The 25207-nt window shown below is 36.6% G+C and overlaps 1 protein-coding gene across 3 annotated transcripts in view; it reads left to right on the top strand.

Annotated features, from left to right (window-relative positions):
• The first annotated feature begins 209 nt into the window (after positions 1–209).
• The window catches only part of COMMD10 (COMM domain containing 10), a 119680-nt gene continuing 94682 nt past the window's right edge, over positions 210–25207 (top strand). For 2 of the 3 annotated variants that reach the window (XM_053932940.1, XM_053932939.1), the window contains exons 1-5: positions 210–261; positions 435–525; positions 3319–3429; positions 5165–5320; positions 22725–22835. In XM_053932940.1, the coding sequence (XP_053788915.1) occupies positions 230–261; positions 435–525; positions 3319–3429; positions 5165–5320; positions 22725–22835 (501 nt within the window). In that variant the 5' untranslated portion in view covers positions 210–229. Of the gene's footprint in view, positions 262–434; positions 526–3318; positions 3430–5164; positions 5321–22724; positions 22836–24351; positions 24816–25207 lie in introns of those variants that run through there. The other variant, XM_053932941.1, reaches the window with a different exon arrangement.

Genomic DNA, 25207 nt, shown 5'->3' with positions numbered 1-25207 from the left:
CCGTCCCTGGGGGTGTTTGAGGAAAGAGTGGACGTGACACCCCAGTACTGTAGACTAGCTGACATGGTGGGTTCCAGCTCGATGATGGGCTGGAACAGGACGACCCCAGATGTCTTTCTCCATCAACTTCATTCCGTGATTCTGCAGGTTCGCGCTATCCTCGCTGAGAGCGGCGCGGCAGCGCTTGGCCTCGCCCAGCCGCCGTCGGGGGCGGGCCCGCGCCACAGCCATGGCGACGCCCGTCGTGCCGGAGAGCGACAGGTACCGGCGCTCTGGCGGCGTCGCTCCCGCCGGGCCGCGCTGCCCCGGCGGGCCGGGCCGGGCCGGGCCGGGTCGTGCGGAGCGAGGCGGGGCGGGGCGGAGCAGTTACCGCCACGGTGCCGGGGCGCAGCGGGGCCAGGGCCCGTCTGACACCCTTCCCTCCTTCCTCCCAGCATCCGCAGGGCCGTGTCGCTGCTCAACGCCGTGGACCCGGGCCGGTTTCCGCGGCTCCTCTCCCGCCTTCTCCAGAAGCTGCACCTGAAGGTTGGCGGGGCGCGGGGAGCCATCTGGGGGTCGTGTAACGCTGGGCCGGGCGGGGCGGGAGTGGGGGCTTGGCGGTGCTGGAAGGACGCGGGCCCGGGCCTGGCCGGAACTTGGGTAGCGCGGCTGCGGACTCTGAACGCAACCCCCGCTCTTTCTTAAGGATTTTAGATCTGGATTTCATTCATCACTAGATCTTCAGAGCTGTATCGGGGGCATGAAGTAAAAGCCGTGAGAAGGTGAATAGCGTGAGAACGAGTGATGCTTGTTGTAGCCCGCTGCCTCCAGGTGCTGGTGCCTCCGAGAGTGCTGTCAGAGGACCCGCGAGTTGCTTGGCCTTTTGCACAAACTTTTCCTTTACCCTCGCGAATGTTGTCCACAAAAATCGGATTTGATATCCGGTTTGCAAAAAGCCAGTGATTACACACTCGAGTGAGACATTGATTATTAATTTCAGAATTGTACAAACCCGATTTTCAGTGGTGTTCCCCAAGGGAAGCACCCCAAGCATCAGAACTTTTTACCATTTATACATTTTAGCAAACAAAGGCTTTAGTGTTCATTGACAAAAGTTACATAGTTCTTATTAGTTAATATTCTGTCTTCTACTGGTTGATGATTCCCTCACTTCCCATGCTAATTAGTCTGCATGCTCAGTCTTTCTCTTCCCTTGAGTCAGTGAGCTTCTTGGGTTTGTGGTCTGTGAGCTGGTGGTCACAGATTCCTCTGCAGGAATTACCTTTTACCCAACTGGAGCTGATTTCAGCACAGTTATTGAATTGGCTTTATCAGTTTCTCCCTTATCTTGGGAGTTCTGCCAAATGTCCTTGAGGCCCATACATTCTGCATTCTTGCGTTTAGTATTGGTGGTACATCCTTCCCAGGTTCTGTTATCCTTTCCCTAGGTCTGAGGTCACTGATGCATGTCAAGCCCTAAACCTTAACAAGGCAATTCTTTCAACAAGTATTTTGTCTTTCTAAAATCTGCACACCAGGCAGAGCTTGTTAGCTGCTCTCTGTTTCATAAATTAAGTCACCTTTCTTCTTGATTAGGCTTGAAAGTATACAAAGATTGACCATCAAAGAACATCCTTGCTTAAGAAAATGTTACATGTTCTGCATTTTACAACGCAAAGGAAGCACTAAATGGGTGCTTTATGTATTTTTCTGCATTTGTGGATGTCCATCAACTAAAAACACCTGTGGAGTTGAGGATAAAAGTTAAATGCAGAGCTTTTAGTGAATATTTCTGTCATCTTTGCAGAAGACGGTTATTGATTGCAGACTCAAAAGAAATAAAATAAATAAAAAAAGAGAAAGTAAATCAGTAGTCACTTTCATTTCACAGTGCTCAAATGTCAAATGCAGACTAACTCTAAACCTTGTACTAAATATTACAGGGGAAACTGAAAAATGAATCTTACACCAGAAATTATTTTGTTAGTTTCATTGTCTTACAGTGTCAGAGTTTGTTTATTCCATTGTTTTGTGTTTAGAAAAAGTATAAGAAGAAACACATAATTTGTTTTCTATGCACATATACATATAGACTAAATGGTAAAATATTACAGGAGCAGCATGGAAAAAAATGCAAATATATTAAAAGTTATAAGTCTGAGATTGTAAGGATTCATTTGATTCAGCTGCTGTTTTTTTTTTTGTTTTTGTTTTTGTTTTTTTTTTTCTATTAACGTCACTAGCTTGGATGCCACTGTTATTGCAGAGAGTTTTCTCTGTTTTGCATGTGTATTAGCTGTTAGGTGACAGGAATGCATCACCAACTTTTTGTTTGTTTGGTTTGTTCTTTTTCACTACTCCATAGCATTTTAGTAGCTCTTCACAGTTTTAATTGGCATCTATGTGAGCTGAAGTGTTTATTGTAATTCAGCCCACTCAATCTCATGAATAGTTTTACTTCCTGAAGTACCTAAGTAACTAGTTAAATTGCTGGACGCTTGAAATGAACTTCATTGCCTTAACAAAGCAGACGCTGGGAACTCTGCGTTTCCTTTTAACAACTAATGATTCAAATAATGTTTCCATTTTGATACTCTTGTTATAAATGTTGTGATCGTTGAAAGTTTTGTGTAATTGCCTCATTTTTTAATTTGGACAGCTAAATTGTTTTGCTTGTCTAGCTTTGCAGTTTTGGATTACTGAGTGGTCTAAATGTGGTGTTTGTTAGTAATTGGGTTTTAAAAGAAGGCAATATCTGCATTTTAAATTACTATTTAATTTGCTGTAGTATAGTAAGTACAACTGCTGTATTTTAAAAGTACAGCACATTCTCAATTGTCTTCAGAATCTCAGGAGGCTATAGATTCAAATTTGACTTTCAAAATAAATATTCATTAGGCCTTTATTTCCTTTGCAACAGCATGTGTGATTTTTTGAAGGGTATCCAGAATGGAAGACGCATACATGACTAACTTAACTACAGTTTTGCCTTCTGTTATCTGGGGTGTGATTTAAGTAATGCAGTTTGTATTTGCCTTATTTTTATTTATAAAAGTTTGTTGGAGATTATCTGATAATTGGAAGAATAATATTTCTGTAGTGTCTATGAGGTACAAAGAGAAAGCTTTTTCTTTTGATGTATGTCAGATAATCCTGTAGTACTGTGTTGGCTTTTAATTTTGATTTTCAGTGAGAAGAATTGCATCTGCTTTGTAATTTCTATTTAGAAACAACTGGATAGCCACTGTGTTTATAAAGATGAGGAGAAAGTTTTTACTTTGATAAATATGTTCTTGGTCCTTAAATGAAATGTTAGGACTAACCATTTTTATGCTTCAGGCTGAAAGTACCTTCAGTGAAGAGGAGGAAGAAAAACTTCAAATAGCTTTTTCATTGGAAAAACAGGATCTTCATCTGGTTCTTGAAACTATGTCATTCATTTTGGAACAGGTATTTTGTTTTCACCATTAGGCATTAATAAATGTATTTTTTTATCCAGCTATAGATTTCAAAAATAGGACAGTGTATTTAAAAAGGAATTAGTGAAAATATATCTGTAGTATATTTTGTATGTTTTGGGGTTGTGATTTAACTGCTTTTTGTTTCTTGTCTTTCTGATTTAGATGGGACTAGGTGCCTTTGTGCAGTGGTTTTTCAGCTAATGTAAATATTAATAATATGAGTGAGGTCTGCAATACTCCAAGGGAACTCTTAATAATTATGCGATATAGTATTCTCTTGTATTAATTGTATCAAGCAGCCATGCATTTTTTAGTTCTTGTGAGGAAAATCCTAGATAACATTACTGAGCACAACTTAATTTATGTTAGGAGTCAGTTATGGAAAATTTTCAAGCAGTCTGTACTGAGGTGAACAGGCACAACTAATATAGCTCAAGCATTTGGAGAAGTGGGTGACGCATGGTGTAGCATGGTGCAGACGTGTTGTAAACAGAGAAGGTTTTCTGATTTGGTGGTCTACCTCTACTAAAGCTGGGAAGCTGTTGTATTAACCAGTAAATATGGTAACTGTTTTAAAAATTGTTAAGCTCATGCTGTTACCCATCCATTTAATGCAAATATAGAAAGTGGAGTCTTGTGCAGAGGGCATGCATAGTGGTAGTCTTTTGGAGGATTGAAATCTGGTTCTTTCTTACGCATGTCAATTTATGATCAGTTCACTTAATTAACACATTCCACTGCATTAGAAATAAAACAGTCCTCCTCGTAGCTCTCATCCACCAAAAAATCAAAATGAAACCTGAGGTCACCTCTAGACTGCAATTTTTAATTTTCATCTCAGCAAAACAGCACAATTACCTGTTTACTCCCATGTCCGGATTTTGTCAGACTGCTTAATTTATATTATAATTATTGAAGATTAATAGAAAAAGCAGTTAATTCTCTTAATGCTTCTTTTGCATTAAAAAAAAGAGAGAAGAATATGAATATCTAAAAAAAAAAAAAAAAAAAAAAAAGAATCCAAGATGGACTACATATTGTATGAGAACTCTTTGTTTTCCTGCTGATAGCTGGGCTTCTTGGAGCAGCTGCTTATTCTGTCAGATAGTAAGTGTTTTAACAGCACTTTGGTCTGTGGAGGCATTATAAATAAAAAGATTGCCATACAGTCTTTGCCACGTATGTTGTTTGCTTTTTAAACTGACCTGGTGGTGACATAGTCCTGTTTTAAAAGTGAAGAACCATATAGAATGTCTTCCACAAAAAAATTGATGCTAATAGGGAGGTAATATTGAACTCATTCAGTTTAGGCAAACTGTTCCTGGTTTTCCAGAATATTACCTTGTAGTTTAGTTTTGTTTGAATAGTGTGAATTTGGAAAAGTTCTCCTTTCTTGAATTGGCGTCAAAGTGCATCTGTTTTTCATTGATAGCTGCTTTGCCATCATATAGAGTGGAAACCTGTACATATACTCAGATCTGACTTGGGTCTACATTTTTTTGTAGTCTATCTTGAGAAGAGTAATTTGTAACACTGCATTTGAGATTGTTACAGTTTTCCATCCACCAAGTAGCAGGATTAAGATGAAAAGCATGCAGATAGTTCCCCTAGTGGAGTTGCTAGTAAAAATCTTATGTGAACACAGTGGCCATTTGTGCTAGAATGTATCTGCTATGACCCGTAGAACAGCACTTTGCAACAGCACTTAATTTTTCCTTTAACAGGCGGTCTATCACAATTTGAAGCCTGCTTCACTGCAACAGCAGCTACAAAGCATTCACCTGGATCAAGACAAAGCTGAAGCATTTGCTAGTGCATGGGCAGCTGCAGGTCAAGATCTGATTGAAAAGTTCAGGCAGAGGGTTTTGACCCCTCAGAAGGTAATGCATGTGGCTTTTCTTCTGAGAGAGAATAAAGTTGTATTAGTTTGGTTTAAACTAAGGTGCAAAGTTTGTGACAAACCAGGTCACTTACACGTACTAGATAAATTTGATCAGGACAGTTGAATTCTTTTGTTTTAAAGAGATGTTACATGTTAGCTGAGCTGCTGTAACTGCTGTAACCCAGCTATATATGCACTATTAGCAACCTGCATACTGTTTGTGAACACGCTTTACAACATGCACAGGGGACAGTGTGTTCATGAGCATTTGTGGTGATCGAGCACATCAGGTTGGTCATTCTCTGTGCTTGTGTCTGAGCTCCTGCATCTTTAATTTTGTAAGCTAGTTGCATAGTGAATTTTGCAAGATACTTATTATAATTTTATGGTGTTTTCCTATGATGGCATATAATATTGCTTCCTATGTGTGTATTGCCACTTAAAACTTGCTACATGCTTTGGAAGTCTCATTGTATCTTTAGACATAGACTCTTTATCTATGACAACGTATAATAACATAATTTTGTTGATTCATAATAACCCTTCAAATGCATAAGGAATTGTATATACAACACACCAGTGTCAGCCAGGATCAAATTTTTAGAAAGAATTGTGAAACACAACTCTGTTATTCTTACTTTATTTTTATCATTGCTTTATATTTTGTTGGGATAGGATTCAGTTTGTTAATTAATGATTTGATGAGTAAGATAAACATAGAAAATAAATTGTATCTATTAAGTATACGTGATGCACAGAGAGAACTATAACAATGTAATTTGTACCAGCTTGCTTGCTCCTAAATAAATCTAGAATTTCACTTAGGTGTAAAATTCACATTTTGAGAATTTTGAGAAGATGAGGTATATCTATGGAACAGACTGAAGATACTCTGAATTGCATTACAGTTGATTTTTCTCAAAGTATTTAAACTTGATCCTTTGTAAAACTGGGTAATTTTAGACACAAAACTTACAGGATTCTGATATGCAAAATTATAATAACTCGTGAATCTAACAGAGTAATTGACTGATTGTGTAAGTATAAAAAAAAAAAAAAAGAATCAGCAAGATATTATGTGTTTCTTGTTTTTTTTGAAATAATATTACCAATGCCAAGTGTACAAGTCCCAGAATTTAAATGGTCAGTGGGATGGTAAGTATAGAGGCAGGTATGACTGTCCATTGAAGGAGGTAAGTAATTTGAAAACCAAGTGAAATAATGAAAGATTATAAGGTAAACTTTTCAACATACAGAATATATGTGCAGAATGAAAGGCAATTCTGAATATAGCCTAAAGCAGATGTCTTTAAAATTTTTCTTCAGGCAGACTATGTATTAATACATGTTTTACTGCTGGCTCCTCAGCCTATGAGAAACTAATAGAAACACCTTTCATCCTCTTTCATTTCCAGTTTGTACCTTACATACCCAAGGTCCTTCTCTGACCGGCTTTGGGAATGACTTTGCTCTGTTACTTGTCTCAAGTTTTGTCAGCCCTGCAACATAGAATGTTTCTGGTGTGTGTTACAGTTTTGGAGGTTCTTTCTAACTTCAGCACCATCTGCCAAGGCAATGGTGTTTTCCTACTATATTACATCCCATATAAAGAAGTTTTAAACTGTCTCTTTAATTGAACTTGCAGGTAAGCAACTGCAAAAATATTGTAGTGCCATTTACTTGTTTTTTAGCGTGAAAGCAGGTTTAAATACAGGTATGTGCTGCTACATATTAAACCATCATTTTCCCTCCTGCCTTTTTGTCCAGATAACAAGTTGAGTTTCAGTTTAAGCTGAGCTGGAACTTGAATTTGCTTTCTCAGTTTGTTTTGAAAGTCTCTGAAGTATTACTCCGGTAGACTTGAAGTTTATGAGAGTTTTCCTTAAAGATTAAGTTCACAAAACTAATTGCTGAATAAAGAATTAACTCTGCTAGCAAGAAGTAAAAGATTTTAAAACTTGAATCATAATGGAAGAACAACTTGCCATGCCCTTAATAATCTTCTGAATCTTTTTGTAATATCCTACAAGTGCAGTAGGTGACTGCATTGTTTCCTTCAATATTGTTTGTAATTCCATATCTGCATGTATTTTCTTTACTTCCTTTCTGTACCTTGAAAAATAGTGGGCAAAATATTCTCTTACTTGTTGTACATTGCTGTACTAGCCAATGTTTTGTAATGTTCATCATCATCTCTTCAACTGAAGTTAGAAAAAAGTTATAATCCTGATAAATGCTTAGAGAAGGATGATTGCTTTTTCGATTACAATAATATACAATCTAAAATTTATAATTTCAGATTACAATGATATACAATTTAGGTATTTATATTGATTTAGAGATTATATTAACTTATTTCTTTGTAGAAAAAATGTGTAGTCAATTATTAATACCCTCTTCAACATGTAAATATGGGTATAACATATTAAATAATTGATCCTATAAATATGCCCTCTATATCAGTATTTATTTACGTGGGCATATATGAATTTCTAATTTACATTGTTCACTTCTCTTCCAGAAGCAATATTCTGTACAGAAAAAGATTGACACTTGTATTATCACAGATTCCAACAACATAGTCCCACAAGCTGGGAGGAACTTCTGGAGTGTATCTGATCCACCTCCTCTGATCAAGCAGGGACATGTAAACCCAGTTGCTCAGGACCATGTCTAGACAGCACCTGAACATCTGTGAGGATGCAGATTTCACAATCTTCCTGGGCACTCTTTGTCAGTTCTTGGCCACCCTTGAAATGCCTAAATGTTTTCCTGTGTTCTGAGAGAGCCTCCCATGTTTTAGTTTGTGCCTGTTGCCACTTGTCCTGTTACTGGGCCTCACTGTAAAGAGCCTGGCTCAGTCTTTTCAGCTTTCCTTCACATAAGGAGTTAAAAAGCTCTCTTGGGTCTTCTTCTCATATGTGAGGTACTCTTCCATATCATCTCCCTGCCCTTCCTTCATTTTGATGGCCTTTGCTGTACACTTTACAGTACCTGCATGACTCTTATACTGTGGAGCCCAGCGTTGATTATGCTACTCCAGGTGAGGCCTCACCATTGTTGAGTACAGGGGAAGGATCATTTTCTCCAGCCTGAGGCAATACTCCTCCTAGAGCAGCCCAGGATGGCTCACGATCAACTTGGGTGTCCACCAGGAGACTCAGGTTCTTTTTCACAAGGCTTTTTTCCAGCTGGACAGCATCCAGCTTGTACTGGTGCTTGTCCTTTCCAGTGCAGGACATTTAACTTCCTCTTGTTGAACTTCATGAGGTTCCTGTCAGGCCATTTCTCCAGTCTCTCCAAGTCCCTCTGGATGGCAACACAACCCTTTGGTGTACCAACCACTCCTCTCAAGCTCTTCTCAGATCTCACATGGAGTATTGCATGAGGGGCTGGCTGAGGGGCCCCCAGTACTACACAGACAGATCTGTTGAAGTGGGTCCACAAGAGGGCCAGTGATGTGATTCAAGGGCAGGAAAACCTTTGCTGTGAAGACAAACTGAGACAGTAGGGGTTGAGCAGCCTGCAGAAGAGAAGGCTTCAGAGAAACGTTGTAGCTATTCAGTTAAAGGGGGCTTACAAGAAAGATGGAGAGGGATGCTTTACTGGGGCATGTAGTGGCAGAACAAGGTGCAATGGTTTTAAATGGAAAGATTATGGATTTGGACTGGATTTAAGGCAGAAATTCTTTATGAGGGTGGTGAGACACTGGAGCAGGTTGCCCAGAGAGGTTGTGGATGCCCTGTCATTGGAAGTGTTCAAAAGATTGGATGGGGCATTGATCAACATGATCTAGTGATCAACATGTTCCCAGCCCATGGTGGGGAAGTTGGACTAGATGATTTTCAGAGGTCCTTTCCAATCCAAACCATTCTATGAGTCTATGAATGCTAGTTGTTTGTTGGTTTTTCTTTTCTCTTTCATGTTCTTTTAAAAATACATACTGGCTTTTTGGTTATGATTGCATATTTGGTATGGACTGTTGCTGACTTGTTGAGGTGGTGTGCAGCACTACATATGAATTCAGAATTTAGTTCATATGTGATTCTTTTGTACTTTTGCTTATCGTGTGCTTCCTGCACATTAGTAACTCTGAATTTTCTTTATTAGAAGCTTTAGTGGGTGTGTAAAGGGTTTGCTTGTGTGGATCCAAGTGCAGAATCAGAGTCATGATTAATATTACTGAGGTCTCGATAGTTGTGTTCCAACAATACACAGTGTCCCTGCACACATTCACAAGACAGAGTTTATGAAATAACTAAGATATGTTTGGAATTTTATATTGTGTTTTACTAAAATCTGTGGGGCAAATTAATTCTAAGTCTTTCCTGACACATGGTACTTAGAGGTTGTCTGTTTTACAAGTATTGAAATGCTGACAGTACAGTATTTTCTGTCATGTACACAAGAAGGACTGAGCTGTAATCCATTTCTGTTTCAAAACAATAAAAAATGATGTTTTTTTTTTTTTTTTTTGTTAGGGGTATGGTTTACACATTAAGAGAACATTGGAACTTGTGTGATTGATTAGCTTATGGTCACAAACTAGTGGGTAGCTGAGTGTTCAAGCTTGTTATTTCATAATAAAGCAAAAAATTTGACTTCTGCCATTTTTGAGAGTAGGCCATTGCATCTTTTGGCTTTCAGAAGTGTTCAGGTTTGGACTCAAGACCACTAGTTATTATGAGAAATAATTTCTTGTAGGTAGTTCTTCTTTATTGTTGTGCTATTTCTCTTAAACCAGATTTTTTTTCTTGCCTGCAAACTGCAAGTTGTTAAAAAGTAGCATTCTGAGTTCTGGGTCTTTCGGTCCTGTGCAAGGGGTGTAGGTGGTAATGTGCTGGTTGATACCTTCATTAGGTATTGTGAAATTGTGTTTATTAGAGCAGCAGAACAAGTATTTCCTAGAATTCTGATTAGGTGAAGTTTACTGTGGCATATTAAACACTATTTCTAATTGTTTGAGAAAAACTATTCTTTTTTGAGTATAGGTTTTTGAATTTTTTTGTGCAGACTTCTTAGTAGATAGGGATACTATTCACCTGAGAAATTAATAAAAACTGTGGAGTTAAAATAAAGCTGTACTGTTTAATACTATTTCTCACTTCATCTTTTCATTTTTCTTTGCTGAATTATTGGCAGTCTTCAGCTGCACAGAGTTATATGTATATTTTGCTGCTGCGTTAATTGGTTCTTTAGTCCTTACTCATATGGCAGTGCCTTTATTATATTATTTCTGATGATGATAATACAATCCCAGTCAATTAAAATTATGGTATTTGTATAATGTTTTTCTTTGAACCCATTCTTAATCTGGCCTTTAAAATGATAGGCTGGTGATAATAGTTTGGTATCAATCTGATCCAGTTTTTAAGTCTCTTCTTGGTAATGTATGTTTGGAAATGAGGGCACACTGATCAGATTAAAATGTTTTTTTTCCACCCTGCAAAGAAGAGCTAGATTTTTTTATAAGGTTCACTATGAGTTCTCATGGCAGTTTTACATCAGTTTTGTTGCTTTTTTCCACTTCTCCTCCCCCAAATATAATGTTCTCTGTATGTGTTTTGGTATTCTGTGCAAATCTTTGTTTAAAGGAAGATCAAGCTAAGTGCTTCATAGCTTTCTAGTTTTGGAAAACTATTCAGGGTGTCCAGGTGTTAAAATATACATAATGAAAAAGATACAAGTCCTATGTTGCCAAGCAAGAGGAGTTTTTTATAGCTTTCAGACAGCATTGCTTAATATAATGACGTGTGGGAATGCAACTAGTGAAATAATGTACCTAAAATTCTTGACAGAGCTGTCAGTTCTGTATCTTGAGTGCCTATTTGAAGCCGTATGGGAAAAACTCTGAAAGCCATTTTCTCAGAAATTAGCCTTCTTGCTAATGGGTGTAAATGTAATGTTAATGTGCTAAACTCCCTCTGCTAAATGCTGGCACATCTACAGAAATAGTCTGAAACACATGCATCCTGTGGTTATGCCAAAAAAAAAAAAAGAAGAGAATTGGTGTGCTCTGTATGTGTATGTCATGGCAGAATTTTTTTTTCTAATATCAGAAGAATGCAAAATAAGGGGGAATACAGCTCAAACTATAAGAAATAATTTTACAGTTTCTTGTTAGTACCTGATCAACTAATTGTTCTTACAGTGACAAGCTGAGGTCACAAAAACAGTTTTGTACATAAGGGCATTGTCACAGTGAATTGTGAACCGGCTTGCATTATGTGATGCCAGTGCACTCACAAAGTGTATTGATGAAATACAAAGTAAAACTATAGTTTTATACCTAATCACCCGCTCCAGCACAAGTGAGTCTTACTCTTTCACTCACTCAGCTTTGTTAGTAGGAGTTTTAATTTTTTACAGTTTTTAGGTACTACTTCTTAAGGATTTTTTAATGATTTGCTTCTTATCTTTGCCCTCTTCTGTCTTCTACCAAGAAATTATATCTTAGGAAGGTTGGAAGAAGGTACATTTCGAGAATGTTTAGGAAGATCTATAAGTTTTGTTCTGTTCCTACATGCAAAATAGCGTTTTAAAAAGTTAGAAAGATTAGTACTGTCCTTGTCTTGTGTAATTTCCTGTGTAATACAAACCATAATTTTTCCTCAATATGTAAAAGAGCTTTTGGAACAGGAGTCTGGTTGTGATTTCAAGGCTTGAAATGACAGATAACATCTGAAGGTTTTTTATGGTTACTAAAAATGTTTGCCTTATCTCTAGTTAAAAACTGTCCAACTTAATCTTTCCTCCATTGGATCCTGTTATATTTTCTGCTAGATAAAAAGACCAGTCAGCCATGACTTAATAAAAATGGTCACAGACTGGTGTACATTTTTACTGCAGCTGTGCCCACAAATTTGCCATAGATGGATCACAACAGCACATTTGCCTTTTGCACTAAATACTACAGTTTTTGAAACTGGAATGCTTTTTCTCATGTTTGTCATAGAGTCTCTTTCTATTTGCTTTCAAGCTAGCTGTTTATCAGTAAAAATCAGTGGAAGATGAAAACTTGCAGTAACTTCAAATATGGGAAAGTCTTTTGAAGTTTTACTCTAGCTTAGCACTAGTTTTATTTACTCTACCAATGTCATGTCATATTATTTCTTTTGTATCCTTCCTTTTGAAGCATACTGGTTCTTTTTGGAGTGTGTCTTTTTCCTGATTTCTAAGGTTAAAGAGATGAGGGGGTTTGGTTTGAATATTGAACCAAGAAGTCTGAAAATACCACTTTTCTTGGTATACATGCTAAGTAAAGTTTGCTGAAAAGAAAAATGATTTTATCCTTGAAGACAAAAATGGGAAATCAGAAGAAATTAACCTCCAGCTAGTCTCGGATGAAGAATCTAGTTAAACTTAAATATTCACTAATAAGGTGGATTTAGGTGCATAATTTGCGCATATTTTTCTTTTAGAGTTAAATCCTAGTCTCTTCTATTTTTAATATGCTCTTAATATCTTCTCTGAGAGGTAAGTGAGGTACTGGCTTTTTGTTTTGCTCCTGTTGCTTTTTCTAACATTAATTATGAGCCAAAACTACCAGTTTACAGAGTTAAAAAGCTTACTGCTCTTCATTTTAATTTTTTTTTTTTTTGCTGCCTTATTAAGTTACTAATGTTCTTTGGGAAAGTTATGCTGAGAGGTCCAAGAGTTTACATGATTCTGTAAATTCACTTCTGTCTGCCTAGCCCAATCCAACTCTTTCCTTGCCTTTATACTACAGCTACTTTTATTTCTAGCTATTCTTGTCTACTGGTGAAAAGTATAGAAGTATAGTTTCTCCTTTTTTTTTTTTTTTTTTTTTTTTGTTTGTTTGTTTTTTGTTTTTTGCTTTCCTGTTTGCTGATGGTCTCACAGTATCTACAAGATTTGGAAAACTAAGGCAGAATCTGGTTTAACATTGTATTCTAGTATTGTTTCTAGGTAGTTAGGATCCATCCAGTGATTCTTACTTTCTTCTGCTTTTATGACTGAGAAACATTGCAAAAATATCATTAAAGTTTCAAAGTCTAGTCTTAAAAATTTAGTGTGAGTCACTGTAGTTGACTATGCCACTTCTGCTTAACGTGGCTGTGCATTTGTGTTATGACTAACTGTAACTACAGACTTGTAGTTCATGAAAATCTTCAACCTATTGTACTGAATATGTTATGTGGCTGAGTGGTTGTACCTATGGTTTTGTTGACAGTTACGTACCATTTTTATGGGGACTGCTCTAAGTCTTGTGTTTAATTTGAAGATTTGCATAATACTGTCAAATGAAGGTGCTAGTCTCTCATTTTGTATTTCATATATACAGGTGAAATATGCATGTTACAAATTTTAAACCTCTTATGAAGGAATACTTAACTACAAAATGCCTCAGTAACCTATTTATGAAATGGGAATGCTGAATTTTATTGTAGTTGAATATGTTTGTCCAGTAGAAGACAGTTTTTTAACTACTGTATACTTTATTTTCTATTTTCTGTTAAAAAATAGAAATCTTTTTCTATGGCTGTTAAAAATTTGGTAAAGGACTGCAGTCAGAAATTTCATGCAATCATATGAAAATCCAGCTGTTTTACTGTAGGATTGCTCACCTGTGGAGCAATTGTTACAGCGAAACCTGCTGAAAAGAAGCTGCATCTTCCAGAACTTCCTTCAAAGATATTCGTGCCACCTGAGTTCAACTGATGTCAGTAGCAACAATCGAAAGTAGAAATCAGTGTGTTTGTACAGTCATCTCCCACACTCACAATGCTCAAGCTTCCCATCTGGAGAAAATTGGTATTTGATCTGGGGCTTATCTTAAAGGAAACATTCTCTTCCTGATTACAGATTATTTCTGTTATGAAGACCCTACCTGTGGTGATTGGCAAATTTTGCCTGTCAGTCATTGCCTTCTCTTAAAAATTTGTCCCTTTTTTCTGTTTTAATATTTGTTTGCTATATTGAGTACACTTTTGGCTACGTCCTGCTGCTGTTTCCTCTGCAGTAATACTCTTTTCTTTGTATGGAGAGAGTTTTTGAAGGAATTAATAGTCAGGCATGTTTTGTCACCCTTAAATCATTCCTAAATGATTTCCATCTCCACAGCAGGCAAAATTGATATTTTCATGTCTTATTTTATTTTTGATTCTGGAGTGCTGTGTTTGATGATGAAAAGTGGAACTGGCACCTCCAGCTGCAAATTTTAGAGAGAAGAATTAACAGTTTCCTCTGGTTTTATGCTGGTGTGATTACACAGGAATGAAGTTAGAGTAATGCATTGTAAACCAATTTTTTTTTAAACATATAATACACATTTAGTCCTCTCCCATCATACAAAACTGATAGTTAATATATTAAAACTATACATACATGTTGCAATACTTTCTTTAAGTGAAAATTATTGGTGTATTTTGTCTAGTTGATTATTGAAAGATGAGGGGAAGAGATCCTCAAACTTTAAACATGAATATTTTGATTTTCATTTTTTTACAATGAATTGAGGAATATTTTGTCTTCAGTGGAGGAACAAAGTATGGCAGTTACTCTTTCAAGAATTAAACTGAGTGAAAGGATGGCCATACTAATTTTCTTCTAGTTATTTGCTTAGAACAACCAAAAAAAATACAAGTGAAAGAACTGCATTAGAAAATTTCTTACATTGTGGAGTATTTATTTCCTTGAAATATTTTGTTGAGTGGAAAATATTTTAAAATATTTTGTTGTCAATGTGATATATACTACTGTAATAATATGAGAAAAAGATTTCCTGAAGATGTCTTGCATATCCCATTGTCTCTTCACTGATCATAACAGTTTCAGTTAGGATAGTATGGATGGCTTAAATATCACGAACAGCTCTTTCAGTTATTCCAGGAAGTGTTTAATTTTTCAAGTTGGACTATTCCTCTCAAAATAGAGGGAAAAATAACTGAAGTGAATGAGTTAATATCTGAGATAAAATGACAAAATTCTGATTTCATTTGTTAAAAAAGATTTAATTGCTCTCCTTCTGTAATTGTTGTATTTGGGACATTATGGTCCCCTGCTAAAGTACATTGGGCAGAGACATTAAGTTGTAATTTTCCCCATTACTGCAAGCTGTGAAATTCTGTAGTGCACTTTTTCAGTTTGTCAGGCTTCATTTTTAAGGTATAGTTTTGCTGACACTGGGGCTATTCAAGGATAGTTCCTTTTTTCTTCAGATGTGAGAAATCTACTTCCTCAAGAATAGGCTGAAGGTTGGGTTTTCATCCCTTTTTGTGCTCTCTTCCACGGTGTTATTTACTCATTCTTAACACTAAAATAGTAGGTGTTTAGACTTCACAATCTTAAGATGTCAATATTTACTTTTAACTATGAATTAAGGTAGCCTGTTAAATAGGGAGCTTTGATGTAGTGAAGCTGAACTTACCTCCAGAGTAGCTGCTGTGTGTAAATTGAAGATACACCACATTTAGTAGAAATAGATGAGGAGACTGTAACTTTGAAAAATATTACTGTGCACTTGTGCATTATTATGGTGTTTTTAATAGAAAGAGCTTCAAGTGTGTCAATTCCTTTCTCAGGCTATGAAAAGCATAATCTGATGTTCAGTAACACCACAGTTATCACAAATACCAGATCATTTTGAACTGAATGGTCTCTCAAAATAAGGATTAAATTATTTGCAAATAAATGTGTGAATCTATATACCAGTGGAGCATGACACTAATTTCTGTATTGCTGTAACTGACCTACTTTATCTGCAGTAGTTCGTTAGGCTTGAGCCTATTGGAAGACTGTTTTCTGTGGTACCTGTAAAAAATGAACCAGTAAGAAGTTATTGGCATTCTGTTCCCTTTATGCAGGTTTTTAAAATCTCAGAAAAAATGAAGTCAATTTCACTACTTCAGCATGTCCTCAAATTAATCAGACTGCCTGAGAATGGAAGTAACTATAGATGGACTTAAACTACCCTGAAATCAGTCTTTGAGTATGGATGTAAAGTCAGGAGACCTGGGTGTTATTTCTTAGCTATGCAAGTCTACAGAAGCATTCTGTACTGTAGAAAGCTGCTGGCAACCAGGAGCAGGGGTGTTCATGTTAATCAAGTCTTTCAGCACCACCAGTACCAGGAGAGGTTGACCCCACAAGGAGAGCCTACAAGAGAGCTGGAGAAGAAGTACTTTTTACAAGGGCATGTAGTGATAGAATGAAAGGAAGAGGATAAAAACTGAGAAAGGACAGGTTTCATTTAGATGTTAGGAAGAAATTCTTTGCTGTGAGGGTGGTGAGGCACAGTACCATGTGACTCAGAGGAGTTGTGGATGCCCCATCCCTGGAAGTGTTTGAGGCCATATGTGTCTCTGCATAACCTGGTCTAGTGGAAGGTGTTTATGTGTGTGGAGGAGAGGGGAGCTGGAATTAGATGATTTCTAAGATTCCTTCCAAACCATTCTATGATTAGAAGCACTTAGCTTTCTGCCAAGATTTTAATTTGCAGAAGGAATGGTAGGATTTGTTTTCATTTGTGCTCATGTTACTGGCTTTTAATTCTGACTGTGGGCTACAAGCTCAGTTTGCTTTAAAATTCTCCTCAGTCATGTTAGGAGGCTTTAGCAGTTCCTTAGCAACTTTGTGGTAATGAAAATCTTTTGCTACCTAAAAAGGCACATGTTGGGGAGTTTTGTTGCTTTAAAAAAGTTCAGGCAGACAAACTAAACCATAGCCCATTAATAGTGGAAGAGATACTGAATAGAAGTAATACCATTGAAAAACTGCATTATACAGCTGGCTTTCAAAGACTACAATTATATGGTAATGTTATCACTTTTATTTACCAATTACCTTTAAGCTATACTGAAAACATTTTGTACTAGTTGTAGACTTCCACAAATTGTATATGTTAGTTTTCCTATGCTATATGCTCCTTTCCCATCCAGGGCTTTCATAACCTTTTTTCCTTCATAAGCATAAAACTATATGACACTTGCTGCTAGTTTAGAATTGCTTCTATATTCTCTCCTCACCAGGCTTGTTAAGCAGTTCAGCCCAGAATTGTGTTTTTCTCCCTTTTTAGGTTTTAAGATGAAACACTGTTTCTGAGCATTCTTCTTTGTCCTTTGCAAACTGCTAATCAGCATCTATTGCTCTGCCAGTAGAAATGCTCATGGTCATTTGCTTGCCAGAGAGGCTAATACTGGATATGACAAGATCTTTATACTGTTTTCCTGTAGCCAGGTTATCTGTAGTGGATCATTAAGTAGCATTTAACCTGTAACGCTGATTAATTGTGCATGTATTTTGAATCAAGTATGTTTTCTGAATGTAACATTTTATTCTATTTAGTGAAAGCTAGGTGTTCTGAAAACAGAAAATCTTGCCAAGAAAAGGGAGAGCAAGAACCTGAACAAAATAATTAGATCTCCATAACAGGTTAAATTTGATCTGTAAAGCAATTGCCTGTTTCAGAACTGTCTAAATGCCTGCTGGTTATAAGAACATCGGTGCTGTTGATTTGATGTGTCCAAGCAGTATTTCTGTAGTGTAGTTCTTGCAGGTTCATTGCTGTGTTGAACAACTCATCGTTGCCCTTGCTTTCCGTGAGTCTGTGCTTAAAGCACTTTCTAAGGGACAAACAGGTGCCAAATCATGGATGAGAAACAGTGGTTTGCATTGTATTATGACATCCTGCTGGCACTGTGGTAAGAAGTCAGCTGCCACATCAGTGAGTTCTGAGAGCCATATAATACTGATCTTCTGTAGTTTCTGTAATGATTTGTTACAAACCTTTTAGAATCAGGTAGTTTACATGAAAATTGCAGTTTTCTGCTTTAAAATTAAAGCAAACTTTAGTCTTTATGGTATAGAGACAGACAGGAGATGTGATGTCAGTTTATAAGCCAAGACTAACTGAAAAATATCCTCTTTTCCTCCTCTGGTATTGACTGAGTATTTAAGCCCCTTTTTTCTGTTGTCCTTTAAAAATACTGGACTCTGCTCCAGAAGTTTGGCTGAAGTTGGAGGTATTAGGTAAGAAATTTTAGATGGATACATATTTTCTGAAATTCTGTTCTACTTAATTGTCCCTGTTTCACAATATTTCTCCTTATTTTGTTTCTTCAAATTAGGTCATTGCCAACCATTTTTAGTGTCAGTTTCTTGTTCACTTAGGCTCTGTTCTTGCTGTTTCAGGTTGGAGCCCTGCAACATGCCTATTATTAACATTTGTTCTGCTTTCCTTCTCCAAGTTGTAGTCCTTCATTTTGAGTCTGACAGCCTGGTTCTTGTATAGTTGAGATGATTAATCTGAATTTCTTTGCTAAAGAACATTTATTTGATTTCTCATTGAAGAGTGTAAAATAAATATGTAGTGTAGTTGAGAGAAGTATTTTTTGACAACCAATATAGAAACTTGTCCTATTTGACAGACTTCTTGAATTTCTTCTCAGTTTAGGTTTAATTTGTAATAATGTTTATGGGCAACAAAAAGTGGAAGTAAGGAACTGTGGTGAAGATGTGCTGGGAAGAGACAATAGAGCATGTCAAAACACAGTGGGCTGTAAGAGAAATGGTGGATTCTGTGGGTGTTATTTTTGACTGTGTAAACCTTGATTTAGCTGGAGATTGTGCTTGAGGTTTATATCAGCTGTAAAGGCTGCCTTGACGTTTAATGCATTGGGCTTTTTCAAGAGAGTGACTTTCACACAAATGTTTTACCATAGTTATGTTAGATTGGTGATGGTCTTGTCTTACTGTGTAAAATGCTATGCTCTACTAATTAGCATGTCTACTGGATAGGGCTTGAGTTGGAAAATCCAGTGTTTTACACTGGAAGAAAATTGCTGTGGCCATCATGGACAGACCAGGTGATGTTTCTATGTACCTGTAAAGGTGCTGCTCATGTTCAGTTGAAGGGTCAGATCTTATAGTAGGGGAGCTAGCTGCTTTCTAGTGTGGATCTGCCCTGTGATGGCTGTGGATGGCCACTGAGAAGCACTGTGGGTGAGGGAGTACAGGGCTGGTTCAGCATGCAATGACACCTGACCTCTTCTACAGTCAGCACAGAGTGAGTTCTGGAAGGGGAGGTGCATAAGTTCTTCCATGTCTTTGAGTCCCGAGTGCCATGGTAATCTCTTCAGAAGCCTGAATGAAACAAAATGGACAGAACAAATGAGGATTTACAGGGCTTATTGAAAGCTTCCTCATATCTTTATTGCCCTGATTTATTTGCCAGAGGGTTCATAAAACAGATCTGAAGCATTTTCATATGTTCTTACTATCGGTTTTGTTTAGTACCTGTGTTTATTTCCCTTCCTTTTTTCCAGCTTGCACCTGTTTATTTTTTGTTGTGTTTTTTTCCTAAGCATAACCTTGAAGTTAAATAAGTGCCAGAGAGATCAGTGGGAATTTACAGCAATAAACAGTATATTTTCAACTGTGTTTAGTGTTGCAGTGACAAGGTAGCTTGCATATTTCTCACCTGCTGATGAGAAATTGTGAGAAGAAGCTAAAGGTCTACACTAGCTAAAAACATGGCTTTGTTTTCATGCTAGGCATGGAGAAATACTTCTCCTCTGCCCCAGTAAGTGCTTTTCAGTTAGTGTATCACAGATTCTGGTGCCGTTCTTCCATCATTCTTTTTTCTGTAACAAGTTTTATACAAGAAGTAAAAATAATTTTATAGTCTTTTCATATTTGAAAAAAATGCCCTAAAGTATGTACCATCTTGTGACTAACAAATACTTTGCCTTGACACAAATGCCATGGAGAAATGTATCACTACTGTCAAAAGGTTAATTAACATAGCAGGATGTTGTATATCTTCTAAGTAAACAAACACAACCATTGGCAGATCCATGTTGCATTTTTCTTTTAGGAAAATGGGCCATTTTGATGGCTTAGGCAGCATGCTATTTATTAATTAAAACTTATTCTCATAAAACTATGTTTAAAACAGAAAAATACATGAATTGTACAGGAAAACAAAGTAATTTTTAAGGTAAATTAATATAAAACGAGTTAAAGCTGCTCCTCAGCTATAAACTCAGGCAAATGTGCTGCCACATGTATTGTATTTGTTCTGAGCTCTCTACAGTATTCTGGGATAGATGTGTATAAGAAGTGAAACAGACAACACAAACTTGATTTCTTTATTTTTGGTGGTTTGTTCTTCAGTCTACACAGAGTACATGGTATTTAACAGCTTCAGAAAAGTCTTAAAAGTCAGGCTTCTTTGTATATGGTTTTTGTCTCTAGTGGCATTGTCTTATGATCCTGGGTAAACTGCTATCCTGTCTAAGGCTTGGTTTCTGTACTACAGTAATAAACTGTTTAAGTAAGTGATAGAAAGTCCTTTCTAACTTGAGGAGCAGAGGGCTTGAACTGTAGTGACTGTAGTATGAAGATATGTCACATTTCAGAGCTCGATGTCTCTGTTTTTCTCCTTAGTGGTTAGGTGTTCTGTCTAGGTGGTACTGTTACCAGTTGCCTGGTTTGGCCTCCTTCTACCCCTGTAACCCATAACTTAGGATCTGAGTCCTTTTCTGTTGACAACTATCAATCTTTGTAACTGAACTATACTTTTTTTTTTCTTGATAAAAACCCAAAAATTATTTAGTTTGGTTTTTTATTTCTAATGTTTTATCTTTATGCTCCTGAAAGAATCGGAGTTAGTTCCTTAATTTCATTGAAGTTTGTGGAGAGAAAAATGTTTTCTAGTTGTATGATTCTGGTATAATTTCCTGGAAAATAGGGGCTGGCACAGGGACTTAGCAGAGTTGTCCATTAGTGTGATTGACTTGAGCATGTATACAGAATCCACGCCAGATTGTTTTGTACTTTTGAGTGGGATGGGCTATGCACTATTATTTTCACTAAACAAGATGTAATCAAGTTAGAGAAAATCAGAGCAGAATTATGATTAAAAAATCATCTACTTTTATAAGTTATGTAACTTTATTTTAAACCATCTTCTAATTCCTAAGCTGTGGGCCTACTGTTATTAAAACTATGCTCAAAATGAGGTGGACCGGACTTGGAACATCTTCACTGGGTCCCTTTGTGTGGTCTGCATGCTTTCATGGATTTTATTAAATGTAAACTTCCTTATTTTTATGACACATTGAAGTTCAAATGGTGCATTGATCGTGGAGCAGCTGACAGACTGCAGGCTGACCTGCTGAAGTTCTTCCTGCTGTTTTGTTCCTATAACTGCACACAAACTCCTTGACTAAACTCTGTAACCATCTTGTACTGGCCTTGATGGTTAAGATATATCATGATACGTAGTTTTCCTTCTGGTATGCTTAGTTATGTGGTGGCCAGTGCTTGTTACATAGTTCTGCTATTCATCCTGCACAGAGATAAATACAGTATAACATAGATTAGTTTGGAAGTGTAAATCATATAGCTGCAAGAAATTTTGGAAGTTCTGTCTTTGAGCTGTGTCCATGGGAGAAGCTTTTGCCACCCTTTTCTATCTTTCATTTAGAGATTACTGTCACTGTAGGATGCAGGGCATGTATTGCTGTTCATAGTACAAGGCATTTGGCATGGCTTTATTCTGTTAATGATTTTAGCTGAATTTAGCTATTAGATTGGTAAGAGATTAACGAAGATGTGGCACTCTTTCACTTTTCCAAGATAAGTACAATATTTACTAGAAGAGAGGAGACCCTAGATTAAAAAGAATTTGTGTGTAAATTATCTTGGCAGATGGTAAGACTTTGTATTTCCACTTCTTCTTTTCACTAAGGCCATGAAGATCATTTTGTGGAAGCCTTGTGGTTCTTTTGTTGTGTACTTCATTTGTGCATGAGCTGTACCTTAATAATGCTTGAATATAACTTCAGATTAATGATGAAAAAAGAATTTGAACTGGATTTAAAAAAAAAAATCTATTAAAAATTCAATTGCTCACATGCTCATCTGGGTTTTGTCCTTTCAGCGTTAATGATTCAAAAAGCAAAATTATTTTTGTCATTAAGATCTGCATATGGTACAACACACATGAGTAGATCTGTGGATTAAGAAATCACCATTTTTAGGTGGTGTACTATTTATTGGGTTTTTTTCTTTTTCCTGAAAGTAATAAATATGAAATGAAATGGCATCTGCAACTTTGCTGATAAACTTCCACAAGAAGAGGAAGCTACTATATTCTGGATCTGTAGTTGTGTTCTATGGATTGGGTCCATCAGATCTGAGACATAGGAAGTTGCTCCATATGAGTGGGTGTAGGCAGTTTGAACGGTAATTTTGACAAAACAAAAGCACATCTGTCCTGGAGTCCAGGATAATTTAAGGGAAATGCATATGTGTACAAATACTTAACATTTGTAGAGTGTAACACTGTGTTCACTGACACAGACCGCTGGCAGTTCTGACAGTTGACGTCAGTGCTTCTGTACTATCTGATTGTCATTTAAACTTGTGTTTTGTAGCTTGAAACAGTTGGATGGCAGCTTAATCTTCAAATGGCGGAGTCCATGCAAGCAAAGCTGAAGACTCCTCAAGCTGTGCTAGAGCTGGGAGTGAACAATGAAGATTCAAAGGTAAGAAGTATAAGTCAGCAGAGTTGGAATGAATTGTGGTGATGGCCTTATGTTAAAGTTCTGTTAAAGGCATCCATTAGAACTCTTAATGTTATTATTGTCATTATTTTTGTTTTTATATTTTGTATAGGTTATAGTAGGTGCTTGGAATTGTGAAATACTGATACAACAGTATAAATATTCAGCAGACTGAGTGAGAGCTGTGTTACCAGCTCTTTAGGCTGTAACAGGAGAAATAGGGAATATGGTTATTTTAGGTCTCTAAAGTTTTTGTAGATAGTTTATTTTTATCACATAGCATGTGATCGTAGTTCTTATGCTTTTAATACATAGTAGGTTGCAGCCTTCTACCATGTGTGTAGTTATGTAAGACATTGCTCATCACTTGCAACTTTTCTGTGCTAATGATATATATAATTGAATGCTGACACTATGTGAGGCCACAGAAACCCAGTATTTGGAGGTTTTAAGGTAGAGTCTTAAGTTCAAGGATTTTAGTAACTTGGTGGCATATCAGAACCCAAACTCACTAAAGAAGATAATTTTTTATTCATAAAACTTATGTCTTTGGTTTGCCAGCATGTTTCAAATTAGACACATGATTTGCTTTTAACCTTATCTTGCTAATGGAAATTGGAATTTAGTTCTATGATGTCTGTCAGAATGTTTACTGACGTCAGAATGTTTACGTATGAAAAATTCAGTATAAGGAGTTTGAGGGGAGAAATCAGAATTCAGTGCTGCTTTACCATTGCATTTAATTCAGTAATTTTGCTAATATGAGTGGAATTTCTGATTTATGGTAAAATAAAAGAGAATACACAGCTTGTGTTTGTGCTTCTCACTAAGACTTGCAGCAGTTGTATTTTTTTCAGCATTTCATTGCTGCAGATACAGGAACTGGACAAAATTTTGTGTCCAAGCTACATTGGTGAACACTGAATACAGATTCAGTCTTATGGCAAAACTATTAAAAATATAGATGGAAAAATGTCACTTTCATGTAAAACAGAAATTTCTGTTTCTTGTACAAACAGAATTCAGATAGTGGACTTTTTCTACTGTTTCCTCTCTTGCTTCTTTTTGTGGATATGTTTAGATACCAAGATCAGAATTACTTTGAGATAATTACAAGTCTAGAATAAACTTGTGGTGAGCATTTAGATGAAACAATACAACAAGAAAACTGATCCTCTCAGAGTACAGACGTTAAAATCTAAAAATCTGGGTTGGTATGAAGATCACTACAGGATTACGTCCTAGTACATAAGATTGACTTATATTTGCTTAGTGTGGGTAATTCTGCTGTATCTTGCATCTTTATGATCTCTTGGTGCATTAAGTATTGTATCTGAAAATTGTAGCTACTGGATACCTCTTCTTTTCCTCTATGAAATTATGTGTCTACCTTTTGTGTGGAAATGTGGTGTGAATTTAAAATGTATATTCTTAATGATTGTATTATTTTCTCACTTTTTTCATAATTCATGGATATAATGACTTGATTTTTTTTCAGGAAATACACAAAATGCAGAGGAGCTTTTATGGTCTGGCTCATTAGGGGGCAGTAGTGCTCTTTGTCACCCTGGTTCTTTGCTTTTTTTTGAGATCAATTCGGAAGTCAGTCATTGTGGGAAGTGTTTAAGTGTTTACATTTCTAATCTGTATATGGCAATAGAAGTTTCTCTTGTGTACAGAAAAAATACAGCCTATTAATAAAAAAAACATACTGAGCAAGGTAAATTAAATGGGCTATTATTTTCACTTTTGCTAACTAAAATTAATTATACTAATACATTTGTGTTTACTACAAGTCACACTACTTAAAGAACATTTAAACAGTTCTTATTTACAAGATGACTTTTAAAATTAGTATTTAAATTAATCTCTTCGGGAGAGGTAATCATAAAACCTGTGGCTATATGGATATTACTTGTGTGTTGAGAAATAAAAAGAAATCTGCTATATGCTGTATAAATATTTATAGAGTACATTTTGTCAGCTTCAGATGAAATGCAGAGTCCCAGAGGAATAAATCCATCATAATGCAAAAGTAAGGTGTACTTTAGTTCTTTCAGGTGGTTCAAGCTGCTAGTGACATTTGCATTTCCCAGGAAATACACTGCTTGTAATTAGCAAGAGTTGTGATCAGAGCTCATGATTTTTGTTAAACTGTTTTTACTGGGTTTTGTTACAGATTTGCTGTTTGCTTATACTCAGACATGGAATTATGCTTGTGTTAGCTCCAATGTGAGCAGGGGGCTGGATCAGGTGAGCTGCCAGACACAGCCTTCCAGCCCAAGTTGTCCTGTGATCTAGGCTGCTTTGGTTGCTGCTGATGTTTTGTATGAGAAAGAGGAAAAAGGAGCTTC

The sequence above is a fragment of the Vidua chalybeata genome, chromosome Z (genome assembly GCF_026979565.1).
Source record: "Vidua chalybeata isolate OUT-0048 chromosome Z, bVidCha1 merged haplotype, whole genome shotgun sequence".
In the NCBI taxonomy this organism is placed as follows: Eukaryota; Metazoa; Chordata; class Aves; order Passeriformes; family Viduidae; genus Vidua; species Vidua chalybeata.
This window is presented reverse-complemented; position numbering and strand designations above follow the sequence as displayed.